The following is a 21,328-nucleotide window of genomic DNA, read 5'->3' on the forward strand; positions in this document are numbered from 1 at the left end:
AGGCTACACCCCTATTCTTCCTACCTCACACGTTTCTATCTTGTATTCGATCTGCTACTTTGCCCACTCTTCCAGCCTGTCCAAGTCCTTCTGCAGCCTCCCTGCTTCCTCATCATTAAATGTCCCTCCACTAGCTTTGTGTCATCTGTAAACTTTGCAACAATGCCCTCAATTCCTTTTTCCAGACCTTTATCATATAATGTGAATAGTTGTGGTTCTGCGGAGCTCCGCCAGTCACCAGCTGCCATCCTGAAAAAGACCCCTCTATCCCTACTCTCTGCCTTCAGCTACTCAGCCAATCCTCTACTCTTTTATTCCTGATGAAGGGCTTTTGCCTGAAACGTCGATTTCACTGCACCCTGGATGCTGCCTGAACTGCTGTGCTCTTCCAGCACCACTGATCCAGAATCTGGTTTCCAGCATCTACAGTCATTGTTTTTACATCCTCTATCCATGCCAGTACCTTGCCCCTAACTCCATGGGCTCTTACCTCATTTAACAGCCTCCTGTGCAGCACCTTGTCAAAGACTTTCTGGAAACCCAAATCAATCACACCCACTGGCTCACCTTTGTCTAAGTTACTCATTACCTCCTCAAAGAATTCAAACAGATCTGTCAGACACAATCTCCCCTTGACAAAGCCGTGCTGACTCTGCCCTATTTTACCATTCACTTCCTCATGCTCCACAATCTCATCCTTAATAATGCACCGTGAAATCTTACAAATGACTAAGGTCAGGCTAACCAGCCTATAATTTCCTGTCTTTTTCATCCCTGCCCTCTTAAGTAGGGGTATTACATTAGCTATTTTCCAATTCTCTGGGACCGACTCTGACTCCAGTGATTCCAGAAACATCACCAATAGTGTCTCTACAATCTCTTCAGCTATCTCTTTCAGAACTCTGGGATGTAGTCCATCTGATTCATGTGATTCATTCCCTTCCAAACCCTTCAGCTTCCCCATTTTCCCCTTTCAACTTCTGATTCTTGCTTTTTTAGTTATCTTCTGCTGATCTTTAAAGACTTTGCAATACTCTGGCTGTCCACTAATCTTCACCACATTGTATGCCTTTTCTTTTGTTTTTATGCTGTCCCTGACCTACCTTGTCAGCCATGGTGGCCTCAATCTCCCTTAATATGTTTCTTCTTCCTCAGAAATTACTGAACCTGAATTACCCCCAGGAACTCCTGCTCTTGCTGCTCCACCACCTCCCTGCTTGGCTCCCTTTCCAATTAACTCTCGTCAGCTCCTCCCTCATGTCTTTGTAGTTATAATTGAGTAAAGGTAATACTGTTGCACATGGTTCCAGTGTCTCACCCTCAAACTGCAGGTGAAGCCTATTCTCCTCCTTATAGCCCTCATTCACATCTCCAGAGGGAGTAAGATTCTGTTAGACAAGTTCAAGGGCTGAGATTTCTGCAGGACTACCTCCTGGATCCCTTCACTTGCCTCTCTCTTAGTCACACCCTCCTGTCCCTGACCTCTGGCTGAAATTGAGGTTGATAATGTAAGGGGTGTGATTGCCTCCTGAAACACTCCCCCTCCTTGATGTGTTTGAAGCTCAGACTCCAGCTAATCGACTCTGAGCCAGAGTTCCTCAGGTAACCAACACTTGCTGCAGCTGTGATTACGATGAATCATTACCACATGAAAGTTTTTTTTGATGTGAGGATTGTTGACCATGTGTAACTGCCCTCAAGAAGGTGCTAGTCAGCTAGCTTTTTAAACCACTGCAGTCTTTATAGTGAAATTACAATCTGTTGTTGGACCAAGAGTTCCAGGATTTTGACCCAGTGACAATAAAGGAATCACCAGAGATTGTGATAATAAATGACTGAAATGATGCTCTAGTGGTAATATCACTATACTATTTATCCAGAGACCCAGCTAATGTTCTGGGGACACATGTTCAAATCCTGCCACAACAGATGGCAGAATTTGAATTCGATAATAATCTGAAATTAAAAGTCTAATGATGACCATGAATCCATTGCTGACTATCAGGAAAACCCATCTGATTCATTCATGTCTTTAAGGAAGGAAATCTGTAATCTTTACCTGGTCAGGCCAATGTGCAACTCCAGACCCACAGCAATGTGGGTGACTCGACTACCCTCTGGGCAACTTGGGATGGGCAATAAATGCTGGCCCAGCCAGTGACACCCACATCCTGCGATTTTATTTTAAAATAAGTATATCCCATAAGGATGCAGGACTGGAAGGTACTACTGAAGGCTTTCTGGCAAGTTGCTCAAAGCGTCTCACAAACACAGCTGATGTGTTGCGCTGCCGGTGAAGAGAGTGAGTGGTTCGTTTAGTGGAAAGTTGCTGAACATGCGCGTAACTTCATCCCAGAAGGTGGTGAAACACCTGGGTGTTTCTGGAGCTGAACTCACCTAACCAAGTGGAAGTATATTCATTTTTTAAAAGTCTTTACGGAGCCAGAGGGATTGGGCTTAGTTGCTTGCTTTCATTTCTAAAGGATGCCCCTGAAGAGACTGCCTCTGACCTGGTACTATAGTCTTGCTATTTAACTGGCTGGTGTCGTTAAGTTTCTAGACAATGGTGATTCTCAAGCAGATGACAGAGTCAGAATTCAATGATGGTGATGCTTTTGGATGTCAATGGGAGACAAGAGAGAATTTAGCCTATTAGAGATAGATATTGCCTGGCACTTGTGTGGTGCAAACATGGTCATGACGAATCAGCCCAAGTTTGAATGTTGTCTGTCTTTCTGCAGGTGGACACAATTGTCTGAGGAATAGTGAACAGTACTGAACAGCGGTCAACAAATATCTCCGCTTCCAACTTTATGATGGAGCGCAAGCCTTTGATGAAGCAGCTCAAAATGAGCTGATTGGCCTTGAATAGCCACATCCTTTGTGCTTTTGGGTGGAGAGCTTTCCCATAACATTCACTGATTTTAATGTTTATCAGGGTTTGTGATATCGCACATGGACCAATACTGAATTGATGCCAAGTGCTGACATTTTCATCTCCTCTCTGGGTTCAATGCTTTATTCCATATTTGTACTAAGGTTGTAAGTGATCTAGAGCAGGGTCTTCCTTGCAAATCACAAATTGAGCATCAATGAGCAAGTTACTGTGTCAGTTGTGCTATATAGTTCAAACAACTCCTTCTATCGCTTTGTTCATTACACAGAATAGGCTAGCGAGTTTGGAGAAGATTTGTAACTCAGGTTGAGGTTCTGGCTGTAGGTTTGCTCATTGAGCTAGAAGGTTCATTTTCAGACGTTTCGTTACCAATCTTCAGTGAGCCTCTGGACAAACCACTGCTGATGATTCCTGCTTTCTATTTATATGCTTCGGTGATGGGTCAGTAATTGACCAAAGTTGACATCTTCTATTTTTGTGAACAGAACTTACTTGGCAACTTTTTTTACTCTGTTTTCTGGTTTCCAACTGGACGAGAGCAGCTTGGTTAGTGGCAGGGCTGGGTCTGGAGCTATTCTTCAGCTGTGATGTCATCGGACTCCATTGGCTTTGCTCTATCCAGTGTGCCCAGCTGTTGCTTGATATCACATGGAGTGAAAATACTTGGCTGAAATTTGGCTTCTGTGGTGGAAGACATAAAGCCTGAAACTTCAGACTGAAGTTGTTTGCAACATTTTAATCTTTTCTTTTCGACACGTCTGTTTCTAGCATTGTGAATGGTATGATGTACATAAATGTTTGTTAAATGGTTAAATTATCTTAAAACAGTATCGCACATGGCAGGATCTCAAAGCTTCAATCTGATTAATTTATGAGGTGGCTAAACTGTGTCTACAGTACGCTGCTTCTGTTACTCAGCACATATGTGTCACAGTTTCACCAGGTCGGAAACTCGTTTTTAGATAGGTCTGGTGTTATACAAATTAATAGTTCTAAAGTGATTCATGTTTGTTACATTGGTTCCAACTACCCCACTCATATACTGGCTATAGATGGCTGCAAGGACAAGAACAGGAATTGCTGGAGAAACTCAGTGGGTCTGTAGAGAGAGAAACAGGGTTAATGCTTTGAGTCCAGTATGACTCTTCGGAACTGAAAAGAACTGGAAAATGACCATTTTTATACTGTTGACCGAGTGGAACAGATTGCAAAGATGCCCAAAGAAAAAGGCATGGTTTGCCCCCTGAGTCCTATGTACTCCAGTTTTGCTCAGGCCCAATCTCAGTCAAACACACCATTGATGTCAGGGGTGATCACAGGACATATCTGGGCAGTTTTCCACATTGTCAGGCAGATTCCAGACTCGTAGCTGAACTAGAACAGCTTGGCCAGCTTTAGTTGTCGAGAGACCGTTCAGAGTGAAGCGTGGGTCGGGAGTCAAACATAGGCCAGACCAGGTGAGGATGGCAGATACCCTACCCTGAAGGCCATTAGGGAGCCAGCTGAGTTTTTTTTTTAACAACAGTGACAATAGGCCAGCTTTTTAAACTCCAGATTTTACTAAATTCAAATTTCACAATTTGCCTTGGTAGGATTAGAATCCATTTCTAAAGCATTAACTTGGGTGTCTATAGTGGTCAGTCGTCCTCAGGCACTTTAACCTTTCTAGTTTCCAGTGCATTCAGCTGCTTCTTGACATCATGTGGAGTTAATCACCCTGGATGAAGTTAAAAATCACACAACACCAGGTTACAGTGCGATAGGTTTAATTGGAAGCACTAGCTTTCAGGGCACTGCTCCTGCACGGTCCCTGGGTCAAAACTTGGAATTCCCTCCCTAACAGCTTTGTGGATTTTTTTTAACAACCCAAGGACTGCAGCAGTTTAAGAATACAAGTTACTATCAGCCTCTCTGGTCAAATTAGAGATGGGTAATAAATGCTGGCCTAGCTAGTGACACCCACATCCTGTGAATGTAAGAAAATCATTCAAAAAGGAATTAGATAACCATTTGTCAAAAAACTTCATATCTTCTGTTAGTTTAATGCACAAGACACCAATAAATTCTGATAGAAGTCTTGTAGATAGATGTGTGCAAATCTTCCATCAGTGCAGAGATTGAAAACCTTCAGACAGAACATCACACTCACACTTTACTGGAGGGAAGAAGCTTTAATGATTGTAGTTTTAGTACTACAGCCTGTGAATGACAATTGTAACTCACTAACTTTAAATTATATCCATTTCACAATCACTCTGAAACCTTTTTACATTTTCCCTACTTCTCTTTTCCTGATTGTATTAAAAATGGTTAAATATAAAGCATTTTCCTCATGCCATGACATTTGTCCCTGTGTCGGCCACGTGGATAAATATTGGACAATTAAATCATCTTCCTTCCTCAAAAATTATAACTCATCTCCTAAACAATAACCGAAATTGTAACAATTAGAAATTTCATTGTTACCAAATAGATTTCTCAAAATGTAAGTATACAGTTCAAATGTATGGCATTTCTTGCAATCATTTTTTATTACATGGGATTATGTGTTTCAAAAACAAAAATGTTTCTTATATAGTGTATTATTAAAATTTAAATCTTTGCTAAAAATTTGTAACAACGATAGTAACATCTGAAAAACATAGACACTATTTTCTAACATTGATTACACACTGAGGGCTACAATGCAGTATCAGTGTTGGGCAGAACAAATGGCAATTACCTTTGAAACAGTCCTATTCCATTGCCGTGACTTGAAAGTCATAAAATCAATGTGGCACACATGCAGGCCATCTACCCCATCAAGTCCATCCAAACTTTCCAAAAGCACATCAGCTAGTGCCACTCCCCACTCTATCACTGTAATACTGAAAATTTATTTCATTCAAACACATACCCACTTTTCTTGTATTTTTTGTTAAGACCTCTCCCTCCACCACCCTGGTAGTAGGAGTTCCAAGTCATCAGCACTCTCAAAAAACATTCTTCCTCGTTAGCCCTGCCTTGTCTGTCAGAAATCCCACTGACGTGTACATGGATTCTCCTTAGCACTTCTGGTGAAGTTACAGTGGCAGCATCAGCACAGTTCCAAGGAAATTCCCAACTTATTATTCCAGTTTAATATGATAACAATATCGATATTCGATACTTCAACAGACAATACCAGATATACTGGTAAACCAACAACTTTAGTGATATTAAATAAATGTTAAAAATAAATGAAGTTTTTTGGATTTTCAAAATAATAAATGAAACCATTATGACAGTGTAAATAAACAGCTCAAAGAATTCTGATGAATTACTTCTGATTCTATTAATTCCAAGTTGAAATTATGTTAGGCACATTATTGGATATCTGTCATGTTGTCCAGTTTATGTCTTTGCACTTCATGAAACATCTGAAAGAAAAAAGAAAAATAACTTTAAAGACTTTACCTTTTAAAAAGACAAATAATTCAGATCGAATAAATGTCAATGACACATACTAAACTTTGTTTGCATTTAAATCCTAAATGTTATTAAATATGAAGAAATTCAAATGGTATATCTTCAGTACAATAACAAATTCAATTGCATAAAACATGTGCTGAACTAGGTTTCCTCAACTGAACTCAATCGTTAAGAGAAATAAGGGGTATAGTTGAATGACTTGAGTTATGGTGTAGGTGGGAAGATTTCCGATACATGGGCATTAGAAGCAAACTTAGGATAAAATGCATCTTTCAAAATGAACAGTTGGCACCTCAGTAGGATGGGGATCTCATAGCAAGGTTCTCTACTTTGTTTGGGAAGTTCTAAACTAACATAAAATGGGTGTATTGTCAACATACAGGACATACAAACATACAGATTAGGAGCAGAATTAGGCCTTACAAGCACTGAGCTTGTTCCACCAATTAATGAGATCATGGCTGATTTGATCGTGGCATCAACCCCAAATTCCTACCTATCTCAAATAATTATCAACTCTCCTGTTAGTTATGAATCTCTCTACTTCTGCCTTAGAGGAATATTCAGTGATTGCCTCCACCACTCCCTGCAAAGACAGAGACTCCTAGCTTTCTAAGAGATAAAAATTCTTCTTGTTTCCATCCGAAATAGGAAACTCCTTGTTTTAAACTGTATCCCCCAATTCTGGCTTCCTTTACAAAGCAAAACCACCTTTAAACATCCAGAGGTGTTTGTCATGAGGGCAGTACGGTGGCTCAGTGGTTAGCACTGCTGTCTCACAGCGCGATGGACCCCAATTCGATTCCAGCCTCGGGTGACTTTCTGTGTGAAGATGCACATTCTCCCCGTGTCTGTGTGGATATCCTCCGGGTGCTCTGGTTTCCTCCCACAATCGAAAGATGTGCAGGTTAGGTGAATTGGCTGTGCTAAACTGCCCGTAGTGTTCAGGGATGTATTTCCCCCCCCTCCCCTATCAGCGTTCTGAAAAGACCACTCCCTCCGTGACTCCCTCGTCAGGACCACACCCCCCACCAACTCAACCTCCACTCCCGGCACCTTCCCCTGCAACCGCAAGAAATGCGAAACTTGTGCCCACACCTCCTCCCTTACTTCTCTCCAAGGCCCCAAGGGATCCTTCCATATCCGCCACAAATTCACCTGCACCTCCACACACATCATTTACTGCATCCGCTGCACCCGATGTGGCCTCCTTTATATTGGGGAGACAGGCCGCCTACTTGTGGAACATTTCAGAGAACACCTAGACAAACTAACCCAACCACCCCGTGGCTCAACACTTCAACTCCCCCTCCCACTCCACCAAGGACATGCAGGTCCTTGGACTCCTCCATCGCCAGACCATAGCAACACGACGGCTGGAGGAGGACCGCCTCATCTTCTGCCCAGGAACCCTCCAACCACAAGGGATGAACTCAGATTTCTCCAGTTTCCTCATTTTCCCCCCTCCCCCCACCTTGTCTCAGTCAAATCCCTCAAACTCAGCACCGCCTTCCTAACCTGCAATCTTCTTCCTGACCTCTCCGCCCGCACCCCCACTCCGACCTATCACCCTCACCTTGACCTCCTTCCACCTATCGCATTTCCAATGCCCCTCCCCCAAATTCCCTCCTCCCTACCTTTTATCTTAGCCTGCTGGACACACTTTCCTCATTCCTGAAGAAGGGCTCATGCCCGAAACATAGAACATAGAAAAATACAGCGCAGTACAGGCCCTTTAGCCCTTGATGTTGCACTGATCCAAGCCCACCTAACCTACACTAGCCCACTATCCTCCATATGTCCATCCAATGCCCGTTTAAATGCCCATAAAGAGGGAGAGTCCACCACTGCTACTGGCAGGGCATTCCATGAACTCACGACTCACTGAGTAAAGAATCTACCCCTAACATCTGTCCTATACCTACCACCCCTAGATTCTCCTGCTCTTTGGTTGCTGCCTGACCTGCTGCGCTTTTCCGGCAACACATTTTCAGCGCTATTCTTAGCTTCTGACCTGTGTTCTGAAGAAAGGTCACTGGACCCAAAACTTTAACTCTGCTTTCTCTGCACAGATGCTGCCAGACCTGCTGTGCTTATGATTTGTTTTCAGATTTCCAGCATCTTTGATTTATTCCTACTGTTTTCTGGTCACTAACCAATTTTCCATCCATCTCAATATGGATGCACTTTAATCTTACGCATTAATCTTTTATGTGGAGCCTTTATGAAAGCCTTCTGAAAATTCAGCTAAACCACATCCACTGGCTCCCCTTCATCAACTTGACTAATTCCAGCCTCACAGACTTCCAGTAGATTTCCCTTTCATTATCCATGCTGCCTCTGTCTGATCATGGTCTTGCTATTTCTGCCTTATTATCTTTCATAATGGGCTCAAGTATTTTCCCCATTACTGACATTAGAATGATTGGTATATACTTTCTGGTATTCTCTCCAACTCCTTTTATAAAAGGGAGGGCTGGATTACAATCTGTAGGAAACATTCCAGAGCCTATAGAAGCTTGGAAGTGACCATCACTATTACTAGGGCCAATGTTTTAGGTACTCTGGGATATAGATTATCAGGCCCTGAAGATTTATGGCCTTTAATCCCATCAATTTCTGTAACTCCATTTTCTATAAAAACTGATGTCTTTCAGTTCCTTTCTTTCTCTCAAACCTGTGTCCCCAGCATTTCTGGTATTGGCACTGGTACTTGTATTTAACAGCCATACAACAAAAAAACTAGGGTAGATGATGGAAGATCAGCTTCCCACATGGTGTGGGCCTACCCTCACCATGAGTAAGGAGGATAAGGCCCTCAAGGTAAGAGTCCAAGGGAGTACCAACCATACCATTCCTGCCCCACCTCGTAGAATTTCAGAAATGTCAGGGGTGGGCAGGTATGCAACAGAGAAGCTACCTGGTGATTTTATATGCCTGCTCTGCCCTCAAACCTGCCGACAGAAGAGCATATGGACCAGGTCCTGACTTCACATTGTGACAACATATTTAATGGACCAGTAAAGGTGGAGCTCTAATCTAGGCTGAGCTGCCTGTTGTCAATAATTGCAAACAATAAGAGTTTTAATTATTCATTTTTCTCTACAAAATGGAAAATAAATCAAATCATGATGGCTTCACCAACTCATGTCAGCTGCAATATTCTTCGAAGTGATAATTAATTTTGGACTGGGATTATTTTCTCAAGATTTTCCTATCTGTGCTATCACGCTGACCAGCCATAGTCACTGGATTTATATCATTTTTTTTTGAACAACGGTGCAATATTTGGAATCCTCTAGTCTTCCAAACCACTTCATACCAAAAGGAGATTTGGAAGATTCTGGTTAGAACATACATTATTTGCACCTTTCTCCCTTCAACAATCTAGACTTGATAGTTTTCTAGTGTGAACATTGCCAAACAGCATAGTCCTTCCTCTTTATCTATTTTTACCAGACTCTGTTTCACTACTAATTCCTCCTTAACTGTAAAATGGCAGAATCCTTTACTTTAGTAATGACAGATGCAAAGTACTGTTTATGTCCCTCAACCATGATCTCTGTCTCCATAAAACCTCTTTATTCTTAAATAAGGATCTCCTTAAGATCCTCAAATAGCCCAACTGGTTTTTCCAACTTCTTCTAAACTTAGAAACTACCAGATTAGTTTGAAAAGGCATCTGTAATGTTAGTAATTATTTTATATTTAATAAACTGTAAAAAAAAGTCAAAACAGAGAGCCTGACATCTTACCATCATGCTTCTGACAAAGTTGTGCAATTTTGTCACTAAAGCATCCGCCAAGCCCCACCATGTTGCACACCTCCAGAATTTTGCTCAAAGTACATGAAATCCTGTGGTAAAGAAATATCAGACAAAAATGTTTGCAACATATTATAAAGATCTCAGTCACTAACATCAAAATTAAATCTCCCAGATGACTTGAAAGGAAAGATTTAGATGAATTCGGAAGATCTGGACTGGAGTATACACAACATAATTTTGAAAGGCAAATTGGAATGTTAGGTTTAAAAACAAAGGAAATGGACACATGTACAAAAAGGGCTGAAGAAGGGCTTATGCCCGAAACGTCGATTCTCCTGTTCCTTGGATGCTGCCTGACCTGCTGCGCTTTTCCAGCAACACATTTTTCAGCACATGTGCAAGGAAGGTGAACTTCATCTTTATGAAATAATTTATGTTAGGTTCTTGTTGGATTATTGTGGCCATTTCGGAGTGTCATACATTTGAAATGTGACAATCCTGTGGATAGCATAGACAGAATATTAACCAGAAAAGAACCAAGGGCACAGAACTTTCTTGTGGAAAGAACAAAGAATCTGGAATTGTTCTCTTTAGAGCAAAATAAACTTTAGGGAAAGACCTTTCAAATCATAAATGGTTGTGATAGTTTCACCCACTTCCTCACAATATTTACACTGGCAGAATAGTGGGTAACCAGACGGCTGTGGTAATTTGCTCTTTTCCCACAGGCGGCAAGAGAAAAAAACAACTGAAATAAAGGTATTATGAAGATCTCCAGAACACTGCCTGAGTGGATGGGAAATGCAGATTCAAACATAACTTTCAAAAGGCAGGCAGAATATTTGAAGGAGAAAAGGCTATAGGGCTACGGAAGAAAGCAAGGGAGCAGGACTAAACAGATAACACTTTCAAGGACCGACCACTGACATGACGGGCCAAATGGCCTCCATGTTGTGTTGTTTAATTCTTTGATGCTACATTGCTTTCTGCAGCTCCTGCTGAAATTGGCAGAAGGTGGGTCAGCAGTGGAATCCACTGCTATCAACGACTGAGAGCATGTCAATTCAATCAAGACAAACTGACAATTATCACATAAATAATGTTCAACATTTGGAGATTTTAGTCCAGCAGGCATTAAGTGTACTGGCATTACAAACTAAAATGGAGCCATCTGCCATAGCACTGTAGACAACCCCACTGGCATCAAAATCCTGCATTGCAAATTGTATTTGTTGTTTAAATTCATGACTCCATGTCTGCAAAAGTGCTTCCAATGTTGTTATCTACCAGCGTTTGACTGGTCAGCCACTTTCTGGATTAGTGGTGCTGGAAGAGCACAGCACATCCTCGGATGCTGCCTGAACTGCTGTGCTCTTCCAGCACCACTAATCCAGAATCTGGTTTCCAGCATCTGCAGTCATTGTTTTTACCTGGTCAGCCACTTTACTTACCCACCATGCGTAGAACAAATTCTCAGGAGAAACTGATTGTAATTATTTCAAGAGGCCTAGTCCAGGTGTCATTTCAACATTCTAGTTACTTCTCAGGACTTGTTATTATCCATTTTTGAGGCTGTAACTGGAGTGATTGCAACAAGGCCAGCCAGGAAAACCTCTTAGAATAAGAGTTCCCCAATTGTGGCTGACAGATATAAACAGGAGTGACATGGGTTCTCTTCACTCAGAGCTGGTTCTGAGGAACCCAGACCAGTGTCAAGGAATCTCCATTTGGAAATATGAATGGCATGGTGATGGGATACCAGCCTCCGTGGAGTTATTTCAGTGATGATGAGAGAAAGAAAATACACTCCTGAAGAAATGTGCTTGTGACAGTCATTTTGGAACTGGGCTAAGTATTTCTGGCATCATGCCATTAGTTGGGAAGCTTGACTCAGCTGACCTGCTGTTGAGGACTGGGCTCAGAATGTGGAAACTATGCATTTTTTTTTTCTGGCAAATGACATTGGGGCACATGAAAAGCAATGAGTAATTCTCCTGATAGCCCGTGGACCTACAGCTTTTTTTGGTAATTAGGACCCTGAAAAGTTTCCTGAGGCACCAGATACTAAAACCTTTCAAGAGTTAATGGATTTAGTTCAGAAACATTACAATTGCAAGCCTCCTCTAATTCTGAGATGCTATTGCATTTATTCGGCAGTTTGAGAACCAGAGGAACTATGTCAGGATTTTTTAAGGCAACAGAGGCATGTGACTTTGCTTTAACCCATAATGAGATGCCAAGAGACTGTTGGTATGTAGGATTAATGATGTAACTATGCAAAAGCACCTACCAGCTGAAGCCCCAACTGGATTTCAAACAGGCACTACAATTGGCTTTGTCATTAGAAAATGAAGCAAGTGGAGCAGATGAGTTATAGAGTATGGAAGTGGACACCGTTGGCAATCCAACTGAGCTTGAAGAACACCTCGAGTGAAGATAATTGCATAGCCTCAGTTAGGGCATATCCTGAACAGAGGGACTCTAGGTCAGCCACCAGCAAAACCCCAAAATAAAGTCAAGTCTCGGCCAAACAGTTAACATTTTCTTTAGGATCCAGGCCAGCAAATCATTGTAGTTGCTGCCGATCTACAGACTCCAGTTACTAAAGGAATCCTATGAGTCCTAAACCGAGTTAGAGAACTCGTAGGCCAGTATTCAGGAGATGCACACGCTGAAAATTCCACCTAAATCTGGTTTGGAACAGTTAGATTGGTTTTGATTTGGACGTTGTAAAATAATCAAAATAAATATCTAGTTAAATGGTCACCTCTAATGGAGGTTAACACTAGCGTGGCTGTATCAGTGATCACAGAACCAGTCTTTAACAAAATTCACTCTGAACTCCATCCTTTTGAGTTTACCTAAGATCTCAGTTAGACAGAACCTGTAACAGGGAACTTTTACAGACTAAGGGTACAACCTCGGTTCCAGTCTCATGTGAAAAGCAGCAGGTTTGGTTACCGTTGATTGTAGTAAAAGGCCCACACCCAAGTTTGATTAGATTAGATTCCCTACAGTGTGGAAACAGGCCTTTCGGCCCAACCAGCCCATACCGACCCTCTGAAGAGTAGCCCACCCAGACCCATTTCCCTTTGATTGATGCACCTAACACTATGTTGAAAATGTGTTGCTGGTTAAAGCACAGCAGGTCAGGCAGCATCCAAGGAATAGGAAATTCGACGTTTCGGGCATAAGCCCTTCATCAGGAATGAGGAGAGGGTGCCAGGCAGGCTAAGATAAAAGGTAGGGAGGGGGGACTTGGGGGAGGGGCGATGGAGATGTGATAGGTGGAAGGAGGTCAAGGTGAGGGTGATAGGCCGGAGTGGGGTGGGGGCGGAGAGGTTAGGAAGAAGATTGCAGGTTAGGAAGGTGGTGCTGAGTTGAGGGAATCGACTGAGACAAGGTGGGGGAGGGGAAATGAGGAAACTGGAGAAATCGGAGTTCATCCCTTGTGGTTGGAGGGTTCCCAGGCGGAAGATGAGGCGCTCTTCCTCCAACCGTTGTGTTGTTATGTTTTGCCGGTGGAGGAGTCCAAGGACCTGCATGTCCTCGGTGGAGTGGGAGGGAGAGTTAAAGCGTTGCCACGGAGTGGTTGGGTTGGTTGGTCCGGGCGTCCCTCAGGTGTTCTCTGAAGCGTTCCGCAAGTAAACAGCCCGTCTCCCCAATGTAGAGGAGGCCACATCGGGTGCAGCGGATGCAATAGATGATGTGTGTGGAGGTACAGGTGAACTTGTGGCGGATATGGAAGGATCCCTTGGGGCCTTGGAGGGAAGTGAGGGAGGAGGTGTGGGCGCAAGTTTTACATTTCCTGCGGTTGCAGGGGAAGGTGCCGGGAGTGGAGTTGGGTTGGTGGGGGGTGTGGACCTGATGAGTGAGTCACAAAGGGAGTGGTCTTTGCAGAACGCTGATAGGGGAGGGGAGGGAAATATATCCCTGGTGGTGGGGTCCGTTTGGAGGTGGCGGAAATGACGGCGGATGATACGTTGTATACAGAGGTTGGTGGGGTGGTAGGTGAGAACCAGTGGGGTTCTGTCTTGGTGGCGGTTGGAGGAGCGGGGCTCAAGGGCGGAGGAGCGGGAAGTGGAGGAGATGTGGTGGAGGGCATCGTCGATCACGTTTGGGGGGAATCTGCGGTCCTTGAAGAAGGAGGCCATCTGGGCTGTGCGGTGTTGGAACTGGTCCTCCTGGGAGCAGATGCGGCGGAGACAAACGTATTGGGAATATGGGATGGAGTTTTTACAGGGGGCAGGGTGGGAGGAGGTGTAGTCCAGATAGCTGTGGGAGTCAGTCGGTTTATAGTAGATGTCTGTGTTGAGTCGGTCGCCTGAGATAGAAATGGAAAGGTCTAGGAAGGGGAGGGAGGAGTCTGAGACAGTCCAGGTGAATTTCAGGTCGGGATGGAAGGTGTTAGTAAAGTTGATGAACTGTTCAACCTCCTCGTGGGAGCACGAGGCAGCGCCGATACAGTCATCGATGTAGCGGAGGAAAAGGTGGGGGGTGGTGCCAGTGTAGTTGCGGAAGATGGACTGTTCCACATATCCTACGAAGAGACAGGCATAGCTGGGGCCCATGTGGGTGCCCATGGCAACTCCTTTAGTTTGGAGGAAGTGGGAGGATTGAAAAGAGAAGTTATTCAGGGTGAGGACCAGTTCAGTCAGTCGAAGGAGGGTGTCAGTGGAAGGGTACTGGTTGGTGCGGCGGGAAAGGAAGAAGCGGAGGGCTCTTTAGTTTGGAGGAAGTGGGAGGATTGAAAAGACCTTTAGTTTGGAGGAGGCACCTAACACTATGGGCAATTTAGCATGGCCAATTCACCTGATGTGCACATCTTTGGACTGTGGGAGGAAACCGGAGCACCCGGAGGAAACCCACGGAGACACGGGGAGAATGTGCAAACTCCACACAGTCAGTTGGCCCAAGGCTGGAATCGAAGCTGGAACCCTGGTGCTGTGAGGCAACAGTGCTAACCACTGAGTCACTGTGCTGCCCTTCAAGGGGTGAAATTGGTAGAGAAAGATTTACCTTGATTAGATCAACATTTTTTGATTAGTAAATAGCTACCTGAGTGAAGTCCCAATTAAATACCCAGAAGTCTTTCAGGAAGACCTAAGGACTATGTAAAGACCAAGGCCATCACGCATATTGCCCAGGAAGCAATTCCATGATTCTGCAAAGCTTGCCCAGTGCCATTTGCCTCGTATACAAGAGCAGAGGCAGAAACCAGGAGGCTGGAAAGCAAAGGATTCATCAAACCTATACAGTTTGTAGAATGGGCAGTACTGGTCATACCGATTGTGAAACTCCCCAGGTTGGTCTGCCTTTGTGAGAATTTTAAACAAATGGCAAACTGCTTCTTGCAGCTGGATAAATACACAATTCCTTGAATAGAGGATTGACATGCAAAGCAGGCTGGGGGGTCTGTCCTTCATGGAGCTTATCTACAATTGCAGTTAGACAAAGATTCCCAGAAGTATGCTATAACCAATACCCATAAAAGGTTTGTACCGATATATGAAACTGTCATTTGGGTACCATCAGCTTGTGTCATTTCCCAGCGGACAATGGAGACCATTTTATGAGGTCTACCCCAGGTCATTACTTATCTGGATGATGTTGTATTAATTGTGAAGATTAATTAAAAGCATTTGGACATGTTGCTTAAACATTTCTCCAAAGTGAGCATCTGCCTTAGATGGGAAAAATATGAATTCCAGGCACCCTATATGACCTGAGGGCGGCACGGTGGCACAGTGGTTAGCACTGCTGCCTCACAGCACCAGAGACCCGGGTTCAATTCCCAACTCAGGCGACTGACTGTGCGGAGTTTGCACATTCTCCCTGTGTCTGCGTGGGTTTCCTCCGGGTGCTCCGGTTTCCTCCCACAATCCAAAGATGTGCAGGTCAGGTGAATTGGCCATACTAAATTGGCTGTAGTGTTAGGTAAAGGGGTAGGGGTATGGGTGGGTTGCGCTTTGGCAAGTCGGTGTGGACTTGTTGGGCCGAAGGACCTGTTTCCACACTGTAAGTAATCTAATCTACTTGGGCTACAGAGTCAACATGACCAAATTACACCCGTTGGAAGATAAAATGAGGGAATCAAAGATGCCATGGCTCCCTCATCTATAGCGGAGCTTAGCTTTTTCCTTAGATTGATTGATTATTACGGAAAGTTCGTATGTAACCTGGCCTCCATCTGCTATTGGAAAAGGGTCAGCCTTGGAAGGGTCTCATAGCAAAGGCAGAGCTTTTAGGGAAGTGAAGAAGTGTTGGCCCACTATGATCCCAAGCTAGATCACTGGTGCTGATGTGTGATGCCTCCCTGTATGGTATCGGTGTACTGTAGGGTCACAGGTTGATCCCTTTGGAGAGGAACACTCGATAGTGTATGCTTCCCAGATTTTAGCTGATGCAGAGCACAAATACACCCAGATAAAGAAAGAAAGTTTGATGTGAGAAAGTTCCATCAATACTTTGACAGACATAAATGTGTAATAGCAACAGAATATAAACCCTGCTAGGGATACTCAAAGAGGACAAGGCTGCACCACCCATAGCTTCAGGTTGAAATTAGCAGTGTGTTCTCATTCTAAGTACAATTACAATTTGGAACACCATCTGGGATGCCAAGTAGCAAATATGGATGCCTTGAGCCACCTCCCACCAGTGGTGCCGCCATGAGAACTGCTCATTCTGCTTTTAAACTTTCAGGATACTCTTCTACTCAGTGCTGACAATATTGGATTGTGGACAAAAACAGATTCTATCCAGGAAAAACGGAAACATCTGGTGGTGATGAGGGAAACAAAAGGGCCATCACAACCAGAATTGATATTTTTCTGGACCCAGTGAAACCAGATAACTGAAGAGGACGGCATTTTATTTTGGGTAGTAAGAGTAATTTTCTCGAGCAAAGGTTGCCACCAGGTACTGGCTGAACTCCACCATGGTCAGGTCAGATCCACATCCCCTACAACCCACCCTCCCATCCTGGCACCTTCCCCTGCCACCGCAGGAACTATAAAACCTGCGCCCGCCCACACCTCCTGTCTCACCTCTATCCAAGGCCCTAAAGGCGCCTTCCACATCCAAAGTTTTACCTGCACATCCACCAATATCATTTATTGTATCCGTTGCTCCCAATGTGGTCTCCTCTACATTGGGGAGACTGGATGCCTCCTAGCAGAGCGCTTTAGGGAACATTTCTGGGACACCCGCACCAATCAACCCTACCGACCTGTAGCCCAACATTTCAACTCCCCCTCCCACTCTGCCCAGGACATGGAGGTCCTGGGCCTCCGCTCCCTCACCACCAGACACCTGGAGGAAGAACGCCTCATCTTCCACCTCGGAACACTTCAACCCCAGGGCATTACTGTGGATTTCACCAGTTTCCTCATTTCCCCTTCCCCCACCTCACCCCAACTCTAAACTTATGGCACAGCACTGTCCCCATGACCTGTCCTACCTGCCTATCTTCCTTCCCACCTATCCGCTCCACCCTCCTCTCTGACCTATCACCTTCATCCCCACCCCCACTCACCTATTATACTCTACTTTCTCCCCACCCTCCTCTCATTTATCTCTCCACCCTGCAGGCACTCTGCCTCTATTCCTGATAAAGGGCTTTTGCCCATAATGTCAATTTTCCTGTTCCTTGGATGCTGCCTGAACTGCTGTGCTTTTCCAGCACCACTCAAATCTAGAATCTGGTTTCCAGCATCAGCAGCCCTTGTTTTTACCTAGGGGTTTCCAAAATGAAGACATTGGCAAGAAGTTAATCTGGTATCCAGGACTGGATGCAAACATAGTCACATTGATGAGGTAGTGTCCAGAGTGCGTACAAACACAAAGATTACCACCAGCAACTCCCTCATGCTCGTGGGAATGGCTGAGTAAACCCTGGACACAGTTACCTGCTGACTCTGTGAACCCTTTTGTGGGCTCAACATTCTTAGTGATTGTGCACACAGAAATTATCTCCTCATCTCTGTCTTATAAGGGAGACCTCTTATTTTTAAACTAAGTCGCTTCATTCTAGGCTCCCCACAATTACCTTCTGTTTTCAAGCTACTAAGTTCACTCAGGATCTTATATGTTTCAATAAAATCACCTCTCAACTTTTAAACACCAAAGGACACATGCTTAACCTGTGTTGTTAAAAATCACACAACACCAGGTTATAGTCCAACAGGCTTAATTGAAAGCACACTAGCTTTCGGAGCGATGCTCCTTCATCAGGTGATTGTGGAGGGCTCAATCCTGACACACTGAATTTATAGCAAAAATTTACAGTGTGATGTAATTGAAATTACAAATTGATTGTCTGTTAAGCCTTTTATCTGTTAGAATACTATGATGGTTTCACTTCTTTCATGTGTAAATCACAAAACCTTTTTTTTAAAAAAGTTGCATTCTCAGGTTAGCTGTTAACAATGGTGATAGCTCGACAATATTTTGGAGGTGTTAGCCCCCTGTGTTCTCTGTCTATGCCATGATGTTTAGATTGATTCTAATCTAAAAAGTGAGATAACGCCGTTTTACATGAATGCATGCAGTTTTTAAGCAAAGTACAATGTAACCCTGCAAGTACAAATTCACCCCACACAATATATGTGTGCATGTGGGTCTTTGTCTGTCTGTGTGTGTGTGTCTGTCTGGGTTGGGGGTTGTGAGTGTGAGAAAGTGTATGTGTGTGTGTAGTAAGTGCAGAGTGTCTTAAGTCTGTGAGGTGGTGAAAGTGTGAGTGTGGGAGTGCGTGTGTCTGTAAGGGTGTGTGTGGGTGTCTGCATGCACGTCTGTGTGTGTGTCTATCCGTGTCTATGTACATGTATAGAAGAGCCTGTGTGTGTGTGCGTGTGTGTGTAGGAGTATCTGTGTGTGTATGTATAGTGCAATGGTGGTCACCTGTAATGTGACATGAACCCAAGGTCCCAGTTGAGGCCCTCCCTATGGGTACCGAAATTAGCTATCAGCCTCTGCTCAGCCACTTTCCTCTGCTGCCTGTCCCGAAGTCCACTTGGAGGATAGTCACCCGAAGGTCTGAGGCTGAATGTCCTGGACCACTGAAGTGTTCCCCAACTGGGAGGGAATCCTCCTGTCTGTTGATTGTTGTGCGGTGCCCATTCATCCATTGTCACAGCCTTTGCTCGGTTTCCCCAATGTATCATGCCTCTGGGCATCCTTGCCTGCAACGTAAAAGATAGACAACGTTGGCTGAGTCACATGAGTACCTGCCATGTACAAGATGGGAGGTGTCCCCACACGTAATGGTGGTATCTATGTCCACACTCTGACACGTCTTGCAGCATCTACCGTGACAGGGTTGTATGGAGTTGTCCTGAGAGCCAGGCAGCTTGCTACGAACAACGATCTGTTTGAGGTTTGGCGGTTGTTTAAACGCAAGTAGTGGAGGTATGGGGAAGGTCTTGGTGAGATGCTCATCCTCATTGATAATGTGTTGCAGGTCACGAAGAACATGGCATAATTTTTCAGCTCCTGGGAAATACTGAACAATGAAGGGTACCCTGTCGGTTGCAGCAGGTGTCTGTCTCCTGAGGAGGTCATTACGGTTCCTTGCTGTGGCATGTTGGAACTGGCAGTCGATGAGTTGGGCATCATACCCCGATCTTGTGAGGGCATCCCTGAGTATTTCCAGGTGTCTGTCACGTTCCTCCTCATCTGAGCAGATCCGGTGTATGCGTAGGGCTTGTCCATAGGGAATGGCTGTTTTAATATGTTTTGGGTGGAAGCTGGAGTAGTGTAGCATTGTGAGGTTGTCTGTGGGTTTGCGGTAGAGTGTGGTGCTGAGGCGTCCATCCTTGATGGAGACGCATGTGTCCAAGAATGAGACAGACAGTCAAGAGTAGTCCATGGTGAGTTTGATGGTGGGATGAAACTTGTTGATGTCACTGTGTAGTTTTATCAGTGACTCCTCGCCATGGGTCAAGAGGAAGAAAATGTCACCAATGTACCTGGTGTACAATGTTGGTTGGAGATTCTGCATAGAGAAGAAGACTTGTTCGAACCTGTGCATAAAAACGTTGGCATATTGGGGTGCAAATTTGGTTCCCGTGGCTGTTCCGTGTGTCTGGATGAAGAACTGGTTGTCAAAGGTGAAGACATTGTGATCAAGAATAAAGTGGATGAGTTGTAGGATGGTGTTTGGAGATTGGCAGTTGTTGGTGTTGAGTACGGAGGCTGTTGCCGCGATGCCATCATTGCGGGGGATGCTGGTGTAGAGTGCGGAAACATCCATTGTGACGAGGAATGTTCCCGGTTCGACTGGCCTGTGGGTGCTGAGTTTCTGTAAGAAATCCACAGTGTCACGACAGAAGCTGGGGATCCCCTGTACAGTAGGTTTCAAGATGCCTTCCACATAGCCAGAGAGATTCTCACTGGGGGTCACATTGCCCGACATGATGGGACGTCCCGGTGTGTTGGCTTTGTGTATCTTTGGAAGGCAGTAGAACTCGCCTACACGAGAAGTACTTGAGATGAGGGCGCATAGGGAAATCTGAAGGACTGGATCCAAAGTTCTGATCAGTGTGTTTAATTCACGGGTGGGTTCTTTGGTTGGATCAGCTGGTAGTTGCCTGTAGTGTTCCTGGTTGTTCAGTTGTCGGTACACTTCCTTGCAGTAATCTGTTCTATTCTGAATGACAATGGCTCCTCTTTTATCTGCTGGTTTGTTGACAATGTTGTGATTGGTTTTGAGAGACTGGATGGCATTGCGCTGTGAACGGGTGATGATTCGCTGCTCCTCGGATGCTGCGTGAACTGCTGTGCTCTTCCAGCACCACTAATCCAGAATCTGTTTTCCAGCATCTGCAGTCATTGTTTTTACCTCTTTGCTCTACCTTGTGGGTACTGCTGATGAATCTGGTATTTATATATTTCCTGATGGTTTGAGCATACATGTCAAGCCCAGGGCAGTGGCCCTCCGGTGGGCTCCAAGTTGACACGTTCTTTGATTGCTCCTCTAGAGATCCCTGTGATGACTGTTCCAGTTCAACACAACCAGGAACATTACAGGCAACTACCAGCTGATCCAATCAAAGAACACACCGAGAATTAAACACACTGATCAGAACTTTGGATCCAGTCCTTCAGAGTTCCCTACGCGCCCTCATCCCAAGTACTTCTCGTGTAGGCGACTTTTACTGCCTTCCAAAGGTACACAAGCCAACACACCGGGACGTCCCATCGTGTCAGGCAATGT

The 21,328-nt window shown here is 44.5% G+C and overlaps 1 protein-coding gene across 6 annotated transcripts in view; it reads right to left on the reverse strand.

Annotated features, from left to right (window-relative positions):
- Positions 1–5,071: 5,071 nt before the first annotated feature.
- Positions 5,072–21,328, reverse strand: part of LOC132816625 (phospholipid scramblase 1-like) — a 116,765-nt gene continuing 100,508 nt past the window's right edge. For all 6 annotated transcript variants that reach the window (XM_060826438.1, XM_060826444.1, XM_060826439.1 and 3 more), the window contains 2 exons: positions 10,102–10,202; positions 5,072–6,294 (listed from right to left, as the gene is read on the reverse strand). In XM_060826438.1, coding sequence (XP_060682421.1) covers positions 10,137–10,202 — 66 coding nt within the window. In that variant the 3' untranslated portion in view covers positions 5,072–6,294; positions 10,102–10,136. The remainder of the gene's footprint in view (positions 6,295–10,101; positions 10,203–21,328) is intronic.

The sequence above is a fragment of the Hemiscyllium ocellatum genome, chromosome 6 (genome assembly GCF_020745735.1).
Source record: "Hemiscyllium ocellatum isolate sHemOce1 chromosome 6, sHemOce1.pat.X.cur, whole genome shotgun sequence".
Lineage (NCBI taxonomy): Eukaryota > Metazoa > Chordata > Chondrichthyes > Orectolobiformes > Hemiscylliidae > Hemiscyllium > Hemiscyllium ocellatum.